The 18,702-nt window shown below is 44.6% G+C and overlaps 1 protein-coding gene across 1 annotated transcript in view; it reads right to left on the reverse strand.

Annotated features, from left to right (window-relative positions):
• ABCB1 (ATP binding cassette subfamily B member 1) overlaps positions 1-18,702 on the reverse strand; it is a 70,724-nt gene that overhangs the window by 13,096 nt on the left and 38,926 nt on the right. Inside the window, exons 7-16 of the mRNA XM_077268254.1 lie at positions 18,171-18,342; positions 17,965-18,089; positions 17,691-17,862; positions 16,559-16,672; positions 7,162-7,272; positions 6,819-6,944; positions 6,539-6,742; positions 6,119-6,289; positions 5,870-6,031; positions 308-475 (exon numbers count right to left, since the gene is read on the reverse strand). Coding sequence (XP_077124369.1) covers positions 308-475; positions 5,870-6,031; positions 6,119-6,289; positions 6,539-6,742; positions 6,819-6,944; positions 7,162-7,272; positions 16,559-16,672; positions 17,691-17,862; positions 17,965-18,089; positions 18,171-18,342 — 1,525 coding nt within the window. The remainder of the gene's footprint in view (positions 1-307; positions 476-5,869; positions 6,032-6,118; positions 6,290-6,538; positions 6,743-6,818; positions 6,945-7,161; positions 7,273-16,558; positions 16,673-17,690; positions 17,863-17,964; positions 18,090-18,170; positions 18,343-18,702) is intronic.

Below are 18,702 nucleotides of genomic sequence, written 5' to 3' on the forward strand. Positions count from 1 at the left end.
ATTGAAATATAAAAAGAACTTTATAAGTTTGGTTTTGCCTTAATCCTACAGATATGAAGAATCCTGCTGCCAGCTAATACTGTATTTACAGCACAGTCAATGACGAAATAAGAAAACCCTCCAAACAATGGCAGAATTGCCAGGTTTATTAACCATTTCACCTCAGTTGGAGGTTTTATTTCCCATTTTTCAGCACATTATATGGTAAAGTGAATGATGTCATTCGTAACTACAACTTGTCTATGCTATTCATTCAATTTTTCCAGCTAAAATAGAAAAGGTATTTATGGTGTTTCCTAGCACTCACCTCCTCTTTGTCCTTCTCCTTATCTTCATCCTCTGTTGTTTTCTTGTAGCTGCTGTGCCGACTTGATTTCCTCCTTATTATGTTGGTATCAGGGACTTTTTCATAGCCATCTATAACTTGGTATTCATTACCTTTCTCTTCACTTTCCTTATCCTCAGCATCTATTGTCTAATGATGAAGGAGAGTACATATTACATTATATAATGTGGAGATTGGCTCGATGGATGTCCGTCATGTCCCGCAATACGTATATGACATATTGAAGTATTTTGACTAGTGGGGTCTCCACCAAGCTCAGAATGGAAGTGTCCATCACACTGTCTTAGGCTGATAAGTAGCTGTGATGGTGGATTCGCCCTCTATTGATGTCTAAGTGACATATGCCTAGCATTCCATCATTGGGGCCTACTGGAGGATTCTCCTGTGGGTCAGTCCAAACCTGTCCACCAAGCTCAGAATGGAAGTGTCCATCATCCTGTCTGAGGCTGATAAGTAGCTGTGACGGTAGATTCGCCCTCTATTGATGTCTAAGTGACATAAACATAGCACTCCATCATAGAGGCCTACTGGAGGATTCTCCTGTTCTCCTGTGGGCCAGTCTGGGCCTGTCCACCAAGCTCAGAATGGAAGTGTCCATCATCCTGTCTGAGGCTGATAAGTAGCTGTGACGGTAGATTCGCCCTCTATTGATGTCTAAGTGACATAAACATAGCACTCCATCATAGAGGCCTACTGGAGGATTCTCCTGTTCTCCTGTGGGCCAGTCTGGGCCTGTCCACCAAGCTCAGAATGAAAGTGTCCATCATCCTGTCTTGGACTGATAAGTAGCTGTGACTGCTGATTCGCCCTCTGTTGATATCTGCATGAGATATGCATATTGTTCAATAAGTGTGTAACATCTTCTATGATGGGGACGGGAGAATAAAGAGGCCATATATCTGGCCAGGCAGCATAAAAACCATGTGTTTCAACTGTTCTTGCTGCAAGTCACTGTAAATTGTGCATGGCTTTGCCTTGCAGATCTCTGTTGTGTGGCACACTACCACTGCGCATCCACTATGAAAACAGCAGACTTAAAGGTGTATTCTCATCTCCAAGATCCTATCCCAATATGTAGTAGGTGTAATAATAATATTAATAATAATATTAGCAAATTCGCTATGTTTCTTTCCTTATGTGCAGACATTGCAGGACCTTACGTATCCATGGTTACAACCACTAGAAACTAGATAACTGTCACTATATCAGTGGTCGTAACCATGGATACCATGGGCGGACATACCGCCTGTTCAACCTGTGCGGCTGCACCGGGGCCCGGAGGCTCCTGGGGGCCCCTGCAGGGCGGCTAATAATGAGGGGAATCCGGCCAGTTTATCTGGCCCCTAGGCTCCGGGAGGGCCCTGGCCAGATTGCCCTCATGTGCGGTGGGCAGGGAGCAATCCCTGCAGCTTCACTGCCTGCAAGAGAAAATGGGAGTGGAGCAGAGCTGCAGGGATCCATCCATCCTGCTTCCTGCCTGCGCTTCCTGTCTCACATAGCAGCAGCTGAATGACATCATCATTCAGTGCCGCGGCTGTGTGAGTCAGGAAGCTGCCGGCAATGGTGCGGCTTAAGGATACCGTGCGCAGAGGTGAGGTGTGTGTGTATGCAGAGAGGTGAATGGTGCTGTGTGTGTCTGTGTGTGTGTAGGTGGAGGAGAGGGCAATGATGGGGGTGATGGGGCAGAAGGTAATTATTGGGTTGATGAAGAGGGCAATGATGGGGTCATGGGGCAGAAGGCAATGATTGGGTTGACAGAGAGGTCAATGATGGGGGTGAAGGGGCAGTAGGCAATGATTCGGTTGACGGAGAGGGCAATGATAGGGGTGGTGGGGGAGAAAGCAATGATGAGGTTGGTGGAAAGGGCAATAATGGGGTTGGTGGGGGAGGAGGAATTGATGGAGGTGGTGAATGGGCAATAATGGGGGTGGTGGGGAGGAGAAAATGATGGAGGTGGTGTAATGGGCAATGATGGAGTGGTGGGAGAAAAGACAATGAAGGTGATAGTGGAAAGGGCAATAATGGAGATGGTGGGGGAGGAGGAAATGATGGAGGTCGTGGAATGAGTAATGATGGGGGTGGTGAGGGAGAAGACAATAATGATGGCAGTGGAAAGGAGAATGGAGGGGAGGACGCAATGATGGAGGTGGTGGAATGGGTAATGATGGGGGTGGTGGGGGAAAAGACAATGATGGTGGTGGTGGAAAGGGCAATGATGGAGATGGTGGGGGAGGAGGAAATGATGGAGGTCGTGGAATGAGGTGGAATGAGTAATGATGGGGGTGGTGGGGGAGAAGACAATGATGATGGCGGTGGAAAGGACAATGATGGGGATGGTGGGGGAGGAGGAAATGATGGAGGTGGTGGAATGGGTAATGATGGAGTGGTGGGGGAGAAGGCAATGATGGTGGCAGTGGAAAGGACAATGATGGAGGTGGTGGAATGGGCAATAATGGGGTGGTGGGAAGAAAGCAATGATGGAGGTGGTGAAGAGGGCAATCATGGGGGGGTGGGGGACAGTGCAATAATGGGATGCGGGGGGAGGAGGACAAGGAGGAGCGGGGGATTTGGATGGGAGGAGGGGGGATTTATAATGAATTTAGGAACGGGGAGGTGTGGAGGAAGACGTTATTATCGATTATTATGTCTAACACAGTCCCTTAGTATAAAGTGTACTCACTTATTATGTATAGCACAGTCCCTTGGTAGATAGTGTACTCACTTATGTATAGCACAGTCCCTTAGTGTACTCATTAATTATGTATAACACCATCCTTAGTTACAGTTTCCTCTTTTGTTATGTATAACACCGTCCCTTATTATGTACCATCCTCTCTAGTTGTATATGATGCCCTCCCTTATAATATAGCTTCCTCTGCTGTTATGTACAGTGCTGTCTTTAACATAGTGTATTCTTGTTATTTTTATTATTCACAGTGCCCTCTTTTATTACATAGTCCCCTCTCTTGTTAGATATAAAATCACTACTGATGGAGGAGCCGGTGACCAGACTACCAGTCCATCAGCTCCTACTTTAGAAAAGTAGCTTTCCCATGCTCCATGAGCCATCATTTCATTATACAGCTAATAAGACAGGACGGTATGTAATAAAAAACAGAGCTCTATAAAATCCAATATGTAAGGGACGGTGCTGTACATAACAAGAGAGGGTACTGTATAATAAAAGAATGGCAATATACATAATAAAAGAGACTATGTAATACAGTATATACAATGTATGTGTGTGTGGCTATATATATATATATATATATATACGTATATACACTCACCGGCCACTTTATTAGGTACACCATGCTAGTAACGGGTTGGACCCCTTTTGCCTTGAGAACTGCCTCAATTCTTCGTGGCATAGATTCAACAAGGTGCTGGAAGCATTCCTCAGAGATTTTGGTCCATATTGACATGATGGCATCACACAGTTGCCGCAGATTTGTCGGCTGCACATCCCAAAGATGCTCCATACAAGGCAGGATGGATTCATGCTTTCATGTTGTTTACGCCAAATTCTGACCCTACCATCCGAATGTCGCAGCAGAAATCGAGACTCATCAGACCAAGCAACGTTTTTCCAATCTTCTACTGTCCAATTTCGATGAGCTTGTACAAATTGTAGCCTCAGTTTCCTGTTCTTAGCTGAAAGGAGTGGTACCCGGTGTGGTCTTCTGCTGCTGTAGCCCATCTGCCTCAAAGTTCGACGCACTGTGCGTTCAGAGATGCTCTTAGGCCTACCTTGGTTGTAACGGGTGGCGATTTGAGTCACTGTTGCCTTTCTATCAGCTTGAACCAGTCTGCCCATTCTCCTCTGACCTCTGGCATCAACAAGGCATTTCCGCCCACAGAACTGCCGCTCACTGGATTTTTTTTTCTTTTTCGGACCATTCTCTGTAAACCCTAGAGATGGTTGTGCGTGAAAATCCCAGTAGATCAGCAGTTTCTGAAATACTCAGACCAGCCCTTCTGGCACCAACAACCATGCCACGTTCAAAGGCACTCAAATCACCTTTCTTCCCCATACTGATGCTCGGTTTGAACTGCAGGAGACTGTCTTGACCATGTCTACATGCCTAAATGCACTGAGTTGCCGCCATGTGATTGGCTGATTAGAAATTAAGTGTTAACAAGAAGTTGGACAGGTGTACCTAATAAAGTGGCCAGTGAGTGTATATATATATATATAGCTTTCTCGCCTTAAAAGGAGGGGGGCCCAGACACATTTCCTGCACAGGGGCCCCAATCTGTCTGTGTCCACCCCTGATGGATACCTAAGGTCCTGTAATGCACGTGAGGAAAGAGACATAGCGAATCAGAAAAAAATAAACTACATTTCTAATTGAAGGTATTTGCTAATAATAATATTATTATTACACCTACTACATATTGGGATAGGATCTTGGAGATGGGAATACCCTTTCAATGATATATATTTGTTATCTTTTTTAATCTACTCCATTTTTTGGCTTGAAAAATGTCATTAAAAAACTTTATTAAAAACCTGCATGTCTACTGGCACCTTTACCTGTCCATGCACTTCAGATGTACATAGGTTGATTTGGCCGTGCATAGGAAGCTCATGAGGTCTTCCATCAGGAAAGATAAGGATGGGGTAGATGAATCTTAACTACCTGATTCTTTTGCTGTCATCTAAAGAGTCTAGCTAAGAGAAGATCAAGAGAAAAAACTGCGAGCCAGAGGAGCATTCAGCAACAACTATCGAATGTGTATGGTCAGCTTTAAGGGATGTCCATGGGTGCAGGTTTGATGCCTGCAGATGCCGGTTTAGCAAAATGCTTTTTAATTCATACTGCTTTTTATACAAAAATTTCAGCAATTCCATTTATTGAATTTTAAAATTTAATAAGAAGGATTTTGTTAAAAAAAAAAACGCAATAAAGCAAGCAAAAACACAATTATATATCCAGGCTCGGACTGGCCTACTAGAGAACAGGAGAATCCTCCGATGGGCCCCTGGGTAAGAGTGAGCTACCACCCTCTTATTTGAGCAGTACTTGGCACAATAAAAAAACACATTGAAATGTCTTAATAAGGGGGCTTTTTCATACAGATTTTGAAGCCAAAATGAGTATATCATAAATGGAAGAGAAGTAACAAGGGTCAGCTATAACAGAGCCTATAAGATGCACTGTCATGAGTTGTTATGATTTATGGCCCTCATACACAAAAAGCTAAAGTCAGCTGAACCCATCGATATTGGCGAGATTGGCCAACTGTATAACGCCTATAGGGGTCTCCCGACTCTCTAATGAGACATGATGTTGGGGGACATAGTGTTGATTTGCAAAGTGATCCTATGTTCTCCCTGGAGATAATCTACCTGAGGAGTTTAGCAGCTGAAGAACACAGGAGTCGACAGCTATGACAGCTGTCTGATGTGTATGGGGGGCATTTGGACTACAGTAAAATTATGGCTAACTTAAAATAACTAACATTTCAGGTACAAGTGGTGAACTGTTGAAATATATTCTGCATGTATAGTTTTTTTACCTGCATAGTGACCAGCTTATAGTAAATTCCTTCCTTCTGCATGAGCTCTCCATGAGATCCTTCCTCAGTTATGACACCTTCAAAAAATCCAGCAATAGTATCTGCGTTCCTGATAGTTGACAATCGGTGGGCAATGACAATAGTGGTCCGTCCTTCTCTAGCCTACAGAAAAATTAATAGTAAAGAGCTTAGAGGAAGATAATTGATTGATCATTAAAGTAAACAATATACTTGTCATTGTCACTTTACCTTATCCAGGGCTGCCTGGACAACAGATTCACTCTCAGTGTCCAGAGCAGATGTGGCTTCATCAAGAAGAAGAATTTTGGGGTTGCGAACCAGTGCCCTGGCAATCGCAATTCTTTGTTTCTGGCCTCCACTGAGCTGAGTTCCTCTCTCTCCCACAAGAGTCTCAAATTTCTGCAAATTCACAAAAACATGGTCAATCAAACATCTGTGCCATGTATGTCCTTGGACAATAGTCTCACAAACATTTCAGGACCCGTCTACAATGTCCATATTTCCCAACAGGCGCTGAACTCATGAGTCAGCCCATTTTAATTGGAAAGTCATAACTATTGATATCAAGATCGAGATAAACACAATGTCAAAAAGAGAGTATGGTAATTAATTGACTGTATAAAAAAGATAAAATCAAGTAGAGCTTACATCTGGAAGCTTCGTGATAAAGTTATAGGCATTGGCTTCCTTAGTGGCTTGTACAATTTCCTCCATGGTTACATCTTCACGGCCATAGCGTATATTATCAGCAATGGTGGTATCAAACAGGACTGGTTCTTGACTCACCACCCCAATGACTTCTCTTAAGTATCTAGTATTCAGATTCCGAATATCTTGTCCATCAATGGTGATCTTCAAGAAGAAGAGAGTGAAAATCTATCCAAGGATGGCAGAAAAATTCAGAAAATGATGTAAAAAGCCCCCTTACCGTGCCTTCATCTAGGTCATAGAATCTCTGAATAAGCTGGACCGTTGTACTTTTTCCACAACCACTGCTCCCCACGAGGGCCACCGTCTTACCGTTGGGAACCGTAAGGTTCAAGCCTTTCAAAACCTTCAGTGAGAAATATTCTCATTACACGTCACTTGTATGTAGATAATGCTGCCATCATGTACACATAGGTAATGCCACAGTACATTACACATTAATAATACCGCCATACTGTAAAAATAAAAAATACCACTATACAGTGCCCAAATAAAAACCCTACATAATGGTGTCAGCTATTATTATCGTCATTAGTATTGTTGTGGTAACACAAGTTACTAACCTGGATGTCAGGCCTGGATGGATATGTGAACTTCACATTTCTGAACTGTATGTCTCCCTTAATCTTGTCAGGTTTGAACCCCGCAGTGGAAAAGCTGTCTATTTTGGGTTTCTGTAGTAAAAAAAAGATGTGTAAATATGTATAGACAAAATGTATTAATTTATCGGACCCCTTAATTAATTAGTAGCCCGTAGAGATGATGATCTGCAATAAAACAGGCAGAGCAAATAAGACGCACTAGTATGGTAGGATTTACCTATAGGCATTGTAGACCTGTGCGTATATAGACAATGTAGGTCTATACTGGCACCATAACAGCAACACCTCTCACTTTCCGATACATACAGTAAGTGAGACACGTTGGATAACCCCTTTTGTTTGTGAATTATTTGAGTCAAAAGCACAAGACAATCTGTACCTGTAGAATTCTACAATGTAAATCCAATATTGGGCTCCACAAACATAGAGTGACATGGGCTTCAGCTGCATCTCCCTCCTCCCTCCCACCATTCCTTTACTCAACATTTGCTTACAAATCCAAAGACTGCACAAAGAAGCCGTCTTTGGCCAAAAGACATAGAAGGCCAGCAGCCGCCAACACTGAGACAACGTGTCTAGCCACACTAGAGCATACAGGGCCGGACTGGCCATAGGGCACTTCTGGCAAATGCCAGAAGGGCCGGTGCCAGTGGTGGGCCGCTCAATCCGCCGCCCCCGCCGTCACATTCAGTCGCGTATAGACGCCGGTACAGTTGAATGCAATGATGGAGGAGAGAGCGTCTACAGACGCTCCTCTCCCATCATTCCCCGCTCTGCCTCTGACACTGCGGGTGCGCGATGATGTCATATCATCGCGCACCTGCTGTGTCCCGGGCAGACTGCACGCTGCTGAGACAGGAGCAGGAACCAGGAAGCAACGCTGGGCACGAGGAGAGGTGAGGAGAGTTTTTTTTTTTTCTGGACTGTGGGGCCATTCTCGGAGGAGGTGAGGGGAGGAAGAGAAGAGATGTGGGCTGTATATAGTTCTCTGTGGGCTGTGCTCTGTGCTGTATACTGCTGTGGGCTGTATATAGTTCTCTGTGGGCTGTGCTCTGTGCTGTATACTGCTGTGGGCTGTATATAGTTCTCTGTGGGCTGTGCTCTGTGCTGTATACTGCTGTGGGCTGTATATAGCTCTCTGTGGGCTGTGCTCTGTGCTGTATACTACTGTGTGCTCTGTGCTATATATAGTTCTCTGTGGGCTGTGCTCTGTGCTGTATACTGCTGTGGGCTGTATATAGTTCTCTGTGGGCTGTGTGTTATGGTTCTCAATGGCAAGAGAACATAGCCCAGCAAACATAAGAACTAGCTCTTGGAAGGATGGAAACTAAACTGACCATGAACTAAACCTGCCGCACAACTAACAGTAGCCGGGTAGCGTAGCCTGCGTTTTATCCCTAGACGCCCAGCGCCGGCCGGAGGACTAACTAATCCTGGCAGAGGAAAATATAGTCCTGGCTCACCTCTAGAGAAATTTCCCCGAAAGGCAGACAGAGGCCCCCACAAATATTGGCGGTGATTTTAGATGAAATGACAAACGTAGTATGAAAATAGGTTTAGCAAAATTGAGGTCCGCTTACTAGATAGCAGGAAGACAGAAAGGGCACTTTCATGGTCAGCTGAAAACCCTATCAAAATACCATCCTGAAATTACTTTAAGACTCTAGTATTAACTCATAACATCAGAGTGGCAATTTCAGATCACAAGAGCTTTCCAGACACAGAAACGAAACTACAGCTGTGAACTGGAACAAAATGCAAAAACAAACAAGGACTAAGTCCAACTTAGCTGGGAGTTGTCTAGCAGCAGGAACATGCACAGAAAGGCTTCTGATTACAATGTTGACCGGCATGGAAGTGACAGAGGAGCAAGGCTAAATAGCGACTCCCACATCCTGATGGAAACAGGTGAACAGAGAGGATGATGCACACCAGTTCAATTCCACCAGTGGCCACCGGGGGAGCCCAAAATCCAATTTCACAACAGTACCCCCCCCTCAAGGAGGGGGCACCGAACCCTCACCAGAACCACCAGGGCGATCAGGATGAGCCCTATGAAAGGCACGGACCAAATCGGAGGCATGAACATCAGAGGCAGTCACCCAAGAATTATCCTCCTGACCGTATCCCTTCCATTTGACCAGATACTGGAGTTTCCGTCTGGAAACACGGGAGTCCAAGATTTTTTCCACAACGTACTCCAACTCGCCCTCAACCAACACCGGAGCAGGAGGCTCAACGGAAGGCACAACCGGTACCTCATACCTGCGCAATAATGACCGATGAAAAACATTATGAATAGAAAAAGATGCAGGGAGGTCCAAACGGAAGGACACAGGGTTAAGAATCTCCAATATCTTGTACGGGCCGATGAACCGAGGCTTAAACTTGGGAGAAGAAACCCTCATAGGGACAAAACGAGAAGACAACCACACCAAGTCCCCAACACAAAGCCGAGGACCAACCCGACGCCGGCGGTTGGCAAAAAGCTGAGTCTTCTCCTGGGACAACTTCAAATTGTCCACTACCTGCCCCCAAATCTGATGCAACCTCTCCACCACAGCATCCACTCCAGGACAATCCGAAGATTCCACCTGACCAGAAGAAAATCGAGGATGAAACCCCGAATTACAGAAAAAGGGAGACACCAAGGTGGCAGAGCTGGCCCGATTATTGAGGGCAAACTCCGCTAAAGGCAAAAAAGCAACCCAATCATCCTGATCTGCAGACACAAAACACCTCAAATATGTCTCCAAGGTCTGATTCGTCCGCTCGGTCTGGCCATTAGTCTGAGGATGGAAAGCAGACGAGAAAGACAAATCTATGCCCATCCTAGCACAGAATGCTCGCCAAAATCTAGACACGAATTGGGTACCTCTGTCAGAAACGATATTCTCCGGAATACCATGCAAACGGACCACATTTTGAAAAAACAGAGGAACCAACTCGGAAGAAGAAGGCAACTTAGGCAGGGGAACCAAATGGACCATCTTAGAGAAACGATCACACACCACCCAGATGACAGACATCTTCTGAGAAACAGGAAGATCCGAAATAAAATCCATCGAGATGTGCGTCCAGGGCCTCTTCGGGATAGGCAAGGGCAACAACAATCCACTAGCCCGAGAACAACAAGGCTTGGCCCGAGCACAAACGTCACAAGACTGCACGAAGCCTCGCACATCTCGAGACAGGGAAGGCCACCAGAAGGACCTTGCCACCAAATCCCTGGTACCAAAGATTCCAGGATGACCTGCCAACGCAGAAGAATGAACCTCAGAAATGACTTTACTGGTCCAATCATCAGGAACAAACAGTCTACCAGGTGGGCAACGATCAGGTCTATCCGCCTGAAACTCCTGCAAGGCCCGCCGCAGGTCTGGAGAAACGGCAGACAATATCACTCCATCCTTAAGGATACCTGTAGGTTCAGAATTACCAGGGGAGTCAGGCTCAAAACTCCTAGAAAGGGCATCCGCCTTAACATTCTTAGAACCCGGCAGGTAGGACACCACAAAATTAAACCGAGAGAAAAACAACGACCAGCGCGCCTGTCTAGGATTCAGGCGTCTGGCGGACTCAAGATAAATTAGATTTTTGTGGTCAGTCAATACCACCACCTGATGTCTAGCCCCCTCAAGCCAATGACGCCACTCCTCAAAAGCCCACTTCATGGCCAAAAGCTCCCGATTCCCAACATCATAATTCCGCTCGGCGGGGAAAATTTACGCGAGAAAAAAGCACAAGGTCTCATCACGGAGCAATCGGAACTTCTCTGCGACAAAACCGCCCCAGCTCCGATTTCAGAAGCGTCGACCTCAACCTGAAAAGGAAGAGCAACATCAGGCTGACGCAACACAGGGGCGGAAGAAAAGCGGCGCTTAAGCTCCCGAAAGGCCTCCACAGCAGCAGGGGACCAATCAGCAACATCAGCACCCTTCTTAGTCAAATCAGTCAATGGTTTAACAACATCAGAAAAAACAGCAATAAATCGACGATAAAAGTTAGCAAAGCCCAAAAATTTCTGAAGACTCTTAAGAGAAGAGGGTTGCGTCCAATCACAAATAGCCTGAACCTTGACAGGATCCATCTCGATGGAAGAGGGGGAAAAAATATATCCCAAAAAGGAAATCTTTTGAACCCCAAAAACGCACTTAGAACCCTTCACACACAAGGAATTAGACCGCAAAACCTGAAAAACCCTCCTGACCTGCTGGACATGAGAGTCCCAGTCATCCGAAAAAATCAAAATATCATCCAGATACACAATCATAAATTTATCCAAATAATCACGGAAAATGTCATGCATAAAGGACTGAAAGACTGAAGGGGCATTTGAAAGACCAAAAGGCATCACCAAATACTCAAAGTGGCCCTCGGGCGTATTAAATGCGGTTTTCCACTCATCCCCCTGCTTAATTCGCACCAAATTATACGCCCCACGAAGATCTATCTTAGAGAACCACTTGGCCCCCTTTATGCGAGCAAACAAATCAGTCAGCAGTGGCAACGGATATTGATATTTAACCGTGATTTTATTCAAAAGCCGATAATCAATGCACGGCCTCAAAGAGCCATCTTTCTTAGCCACAAAGAAAAAACCGGCTCCTAAGGGAGATGACGAAGGACGAATATGTCCCTTTTCCAAGGACTCCTTTATATATTCTCGCATAGCAGCATGTTCAGGCACAGACAGATTAAATAGACGACCCTTAGGGTATTTACTACCCGGAATCAAATCTATGGCACAATCGCACTCCCGGTGCGGAGGTAATGAACCAAGCTTAGGTTCTTCAAAAACGTCACGATATTCAGTCAAGAATTCAGGAATCTCAGAGGGAATAGATGATGAAATGGAAACCACAGGTACGTCCCCATGCGTCCCCTTACATCCCCAGCTTAACACAGACATAGCTTTCCAGTCAAGGACTGGGTTATGAGATTGCAGCCATGGCAATCCAAGCACCAACACATCATGTAGGTTATACAGCACAAGAAAGCGAATAATCTCCTGGTGATCCGGATTAATCCGCATAGTTACTTGTGTCCAGTATTGTGGTTTATTGCTAGCCAATGGGGTGGAGTCAATCCCCTTCAGGGGTATAGGAGTTTCAAGAGGCTCCAAATCATACCCACAGCGTTTGGCAAAGGACCAATCCATAAGACTCAAAGCGGCGCCAGAGTCGACATAGGCATCCGCGGTAATAGATGATAAAGAACAAATCAGGGTCACAGATAGAATAAACTTAGACTGTAAAGTGCCAATTGAAACAGACTTATCAAGCTTCTTAGTACGCTTAGAGCATGCTGATATAACATGAGTTGAATCACCGCAATAGAAGCACAACCCATTTTTTCGTCTAAAATTCTGCCGTTCACTTCTGGACAGAATTCTATCACATTGCATATTCTCTGGCGTCTTCTCAGTAGACACCGCCAAATGGTGCACAGGTTTGCGCTCCCGCAGACGCCTACCGATCTGGATAGCCATTGTCATGGACTCATTCAGACCCGCAGGCACAGGGAACCCCACCATAACATCCTTAATGGCATCAGAGAGACCCTCTCTGAAATTCGCCGCCAGGGCGCACTCATTCCACTGAGTAAGCACAGCCCATTTACGGAATTTCTGGCAGTATATTTCAGCTTCGTCTTGCCCCTGAGATAGGGACATCAAGGCCTTTTCCGCCTGAAGTTCTAACTGAGGTTCCTCATAAAGCAACCCCAAGGCCAGAACAAACGCATCCACATTGAGCAACGCAGGATCCCCTGGAGCCAATGCAAAAGCCCAATCCTGAGGGTCGCCCCGGAGCAAAGAAATCACAATCCTGACCTGCTGAGCAGGATCTCCAGCAGAGCGAGATTTCAGGGACAAAAACAACTTGCAATTATTTTTGAAATTTTGAAAGCAAGATCTATTCCCCGAGAAAAATTCAGGCAAAGGAATTCTAGGTTCAGATATAGGAACATGAACAACAAAATCTTGTAAGTTTTGAACTTTCGTGGTGAGATTATTCAAACCTGCAGCTAAACTCTGAATATCCATTTTAAACAGGTGAACACAGAGCCATTCCAGGATTAGAAGGAGAGAGAGAGAGAAAGGCTGCAATATAAGCAGACTTGCAAGAGATTCAATTACAAGCACACTCAGAACTGAGAAAAAAAAAAAAAATAAATCTTCAGCAGACTTCTCTTTTCTCTCCTTTCTCTGTCAATTAATTTAACCCTTTTAGGCCGGTCAAACTGTTATGGTTCTCAATGGCAAGAGAACATAGCCCAGCAAACATAAGAACTAGCTCTTGGAAGGATGGAAACTAAACTGACCATGAACTAAACCTGCCGCACAACTAACAGTAGCCGGGTAGCGTAGCCTGCGTTTTATCCCTAGACGCCCAGCGCCGGCCGGAGGACTAACTAATCCTGGCAGAGGAAAATATAGTCCTGGCTCACCTCTAGAGAAATTTCCCCGAAAGGCAGACAGAGGCCCCCACAAATATTGGCGGTGATTTTAGATGAAATGACAAACGTAGTATGAAAATAGGTTTAGCAAAATTGAGGTCCGCTTACTAGATAGCAGGAAGACAGAAAGGGCACTTTCATGGTCAGCTGAAAACCCTATCAAAATACCATCCTGAAATTACTTTAAGACTCTAGTATTAACTCATAACATCAGAGTGGCAATTTCAGATCACAAGAGCTTTCCAGACACAGAAACGAAACTACAGCTGTGAACTGGAACAAAATGCAAAAACAAACAAGGACTAAGTCCAACTTAGCTGGGAGTTGTCTAGCAGCAGGAACATGCACAGAAAGGCTTCTGATTACAATGTTGACCGGCATGGAAGTGACAGAGGAGCAAGGCTAAATAGCGACTCCCACATCCTGATGGAAACAGGTGAACAGAGAGGATGATGCACACCAGTTCAATTCCACCAGTGGCCACCGGGGGAGCCCAAAATCCAATTTCACAACAGCTGTGCTCTGTGCTGTATACTGCTGTGGGCTGTATATAGTTTTCTGTGGGCTGTGCTCTGTGCTGTATACTGCTGTGGGCTGTATATAGTTCTCTGTGGGCTGTGCTCTGTGCTGTATACTGCTGTGGGCTGTATATAGTTCTCTGTGGGCTGTGCTCTGTGCTGTATACTGCTGTGGGCTGTATATAGTTCTCTGTGGGCTGTATATAGCTCTCTGTGGGCTGTGCTCTGTGCTGTATACTGCTCTGTGCTGTATATAGTTCTCTGTGGGCTGTGCTCTGTGCTGTATACTGCTGTGGGCTGCATATAGTTCTCTGTGGGCTGTGCTCTGTGCTGTATACTACTGTGTGCTCTGTGCTATATATAGTTCTCTGTGGGCTGTGCTCTGTGCTGTATACTACTGTGGGCTGTATATAGTTCTCTGTGGGCTGTGCTCTGTGCTGTATACTGCTGTGGGCTGTATATAGCTCTCTGTGGGCTGTGCTCTGTGCTGTATACTACTGTGTGCTCTGTGCTATATATAGTTCTCTGTGGGCTGTGCTGTATATAGTACTCTGTGGGCTGTGCTGTATATAGTACTCTGTGGGCTGTGCTGTATATAGTACTCTGTGGGCTGTGCTGTATATAGTACTCTGTGGGCTGTGCTGTGTATAGTACTCTGTGGGCTGTGCTGTATATAGTACTCTGTGGGCTGTGCTGTATATAGTACTCTCTGGGCTGTGCTGTATATAGTACTCTCTGGGCTGTGCTCTATATAGTACTCTCTGGGCTGTGCTTTATATAGTACTCTGGGCTGTGCTGTATATAGTACTCTGGGCTGTGCTTTATATAGTTCTCTGTGGGCTGTGCTGTATATAGTTCTCTGTGGGCTGTGCTGTATATAGTTCTCTGTGGGCTGTGCTGTATATATTACTTTGTGGGCTGTGCTGTATATATTACTTTGTGGGCTGTGCTGCATATATTACTCTGTGGGCTGTGCTGTATACTACTGTGTGGACTGTGATGTATACTTCTACGTGGGCTGTGCTGTATACTACTGTGTGGTCTGTGCTGTATACTACTGTGTGGTCTGTGCTGAATACTGCTGTGTGGGCTGTGTTATCTACTACACGAGCTGTGCTATAGTATGCAGGCTGTGCTGTATACTATGCGGTTTGTGCTATATAATATGCGGGCTTTGCTATATACTATGGGGAGTATATTATATTCTATGGGGGAGGCCATGTTATGTACTATGTGGCTGTGTTATATACTATTGTGGGGGTATATTATATTCTATGGGGGAGGCTGCGTTATATACTATGGGGGGCTGCATTATATTCTATGGGGGGCTACATTATATATTATGGGGAGGTGGGCTGTATTATATTCTATGGGGGTTACATACTCTGGGGTGGCTGCATTATACTCTGTGGGGTGGCTGCATTATACTCTGGGGTGGCTGCATTATACTATATGTGGTCTGCATTATACTGTATCGAGGACTATGGGGAATACGTTATACTATATGAAGAACTATGGGGTGCATTATACTATGGGAAGTGAATTGTACTACATGGATGACTGTGGCGGTGCATTATACTATATGGAGCACTATGAGGATTGTATTATGCTATATGGAGGACTATGAGGATTGTATTATGCTATATGGAGGACTATGAGGAGTGTATTATACTATGTGGAGGACTGAGCAGTGTATTTTAATATATGGAGGACTATAGGGAGTGTATTATACTATATGGAGGACTATGGAGCACATTATAATATATGGAGGACTATGGGGTGTATTTTACTAAACAAGTAAAATGCTGCATATTCGGATTGTTTTTGCTGGAACAAAAAGCCTTGTTGTCAGCAGCACATTGCCAGTGTAAACTGTAGATGTGCTGCTGAAAACATGATACTGTATGGTGATCTATTAGTGATCGTTCTGTCTCATCATTATTCCTCAGCTGGTGGAAAGAGGCCGGGAAACAAGCGTTGAACAACTTCAGTATTGTCGATCAAACTCGTTTAGCGGCCTGAACTCAGCGCACGTAAATACAACAGAAAGGCTTCTGTGTGATGTGCAATATGTTAGCATTTGGGGACCCATTTTAAACTTTGCCTAGGGCCCCACTTTGCCTAAAACCAGCCCTGCCTACAAGTGTACAAAGATATTATACAGTCACCATGTGACAAGTGGGCCTGTGTAACTTCAAATGCCAGGGCTGAATTTTAGTCCCAGTCCGGCCCTGAGAGCATAGATGACGCTATTAGTGGTCAGAAGCCCCAAAAAAACGCTCCAGGAACCAACCCCACATTTAATAAAAAGTCCTATACACATAGTCACAAACAGTAAAGATTCCTGCAAATATAAAGAATCTACAAAAAAGAAGTCTTACATTGTCGATAATGCTAAATACTGCATATGCGGCCCCCCGAGCGTTGGAAAATGCTTCAATATTGGGGGATGTTTGTCCAACGGCAAAAGCTCCGATAATGACAGAAAAGAATACCTAAGAGAGTCATAAAAGAAAGACATCTCAATAGTTCATCATGACACTGATAGAGATAAATACAAAGTTAATTTACAGGGAGTTGTCTAGTTTTGACAAACTTTTTTTGTAGAAGGGTCTCAATATGATAAGCTGATCACAGAACCACAGGGAGTCCTTCTTCTGGATTCCCAAGTAATCAAATGCAATCTGCTGGGGAAACCGTCAGCAAGTGCCCAATTCTTCGGTAGCGCGGCCGCCACAGGGGAAATGAAGTATGAACTGTCTGTGCAAAGTCTGCTCAAAGGAGCCAGGTACTCCGGATTAGGGGACACTTTCTGTTCCTAAGCTCCATTCTGTAATTGTAGACAAGTAGAGATAACCAAATCTCTCAAAATTCATTTGCTCATATTGACCTGTAGTTTCGATTTGGTCCGAATAAAATTCGGTCCAAATAAATTCTGTCTTGAAAAGACATTTATCTCTTCATACCCAAACTCAAAGTAAGGGCAGGCCGATAAGAGGTTAAAAAAATAATAAAATATTATATTCATGTGTGCTACACTTCACATGTCCTCCAACTGCAATTCTCATCCAGGTCCTCTGCTTGATTTGTATTGGTCTTCAGATCGGACTTTGGTTCAGATCTTCACTAAATTGCACCCAATATGAGGGCTAATCAGATCTGGACTGATGGCTGAGGTCCAAAGACTGATCCAGAGCAGAGGACCGGGTTGGTTGGGGTGCCCCTAGCACAGGTTAGTATAATCTTTTTTTTATTTCTACCCTCTTCTCAGGACTCAAAGATTCCTCCAAAATGGTGACTGGTAAATGGAATCTTGATCATTTTAGCAAACCTGAAAATTTTGGAAAATTCGGTAACGAATTTAATTATGAATCTAGGTGATTTGCAAATGGGTTTTCTAAATCTGATAATCAAATTAACACGTCCTAGACACTGACAAAACCCCAACTGCGAATGTGCTTCCAGATGCTAACAAATGTGCTGTAAGGAGAATTCAGAGGCATCAGTACTCACCGTCAGCACACTCCCAATAGTGTAGTCTCCTTCTATGATCAGGGTGGTACCATACCAAAATGCCAATGCATAAGATGCATATATCATTAAAAACGCAAATCCTATCGAGACGTTAGCAGTGATTGCCTTCCTGATCCCTATCTTTTTGGCATCCTCTAGGTTCTTTTCATACCTGGGTACACAAAATGGTTAAACAAGTCAATCAACTGATGCTGTGACGGTCACAGTCTATTCTCGACCTAAAACAGTATTACAAGAAGAGAGTTGCACCCACCTCTGAATTTCCTTATCTTGTCCGCCAAAGGCTATAACAGTCCTGATGGCAGCGAGCACTTCCTCGGCCACGGCTCCAGCTTTGGCATATGCCGTCAGCTCCTTGTTAGTAAATGCTGACAATATCTGTAAATAAATGGTAAGATTTATATGGACCTCGCCTATAGGCATTATATAGAGAATCTGTGTTTGTTTTTGTTTTTTTACCTTTGCCCAAATAGCAGCTGAAAGTCCCATTACGGGGCTGATTGCCAGAATGACTAGGGTCAGCTTCCAACCCTTAACAAAGCCAATGATAAATCCGGTCAAAAAAGTAGCCAACGATTGGACCAGCATGGCGATCTTATCTCCAATGCCGTCATTGATTTTTTGGACATCACTGAATAAAAAATAAAAGAAAGGAAAAATCGAAACAGACCAAGCTGTAAAGTTGAAGGGATGATGGAGAAGACATGTTCTACAACAATACCATGGAAAGCCTGCTCAAGGAATAACCTAGAATTACGGGTATATGTACCACAGAGGCATCTAATGCAGAAGGTTAAGGGTCCTCAGAGGGTGATATCATCCTTGCTCCTCATGAAAACTAAAGCAAGGTCTCCCCTAAACAAAGATAATGGAGAACTAATAAAAGTTAAATTTGGCAGATTGTGCCACTAACTTGTCCAGCAAGTAACAAAACGCTCACACTTCCTTCACTATCTCTCGAGCCTCCTGGGGTGTAACTATAGTAGGTAGC

Source organism: Ranitomeya variabilis, chromosome 6, assembly GCF_051348905.1.
Source record: "Ranitomeya variabilis isolate aRanVar5 chromosome 6, aRanVar5.hap1, whole genome shotgun sequence".
Taxonomy (NCBI): Eukaryota; Metazoa; Chordata; class Amphibia; order Anura; family Dendrobatidae; genus Ranitomeya; species Ranitomeya variabilis.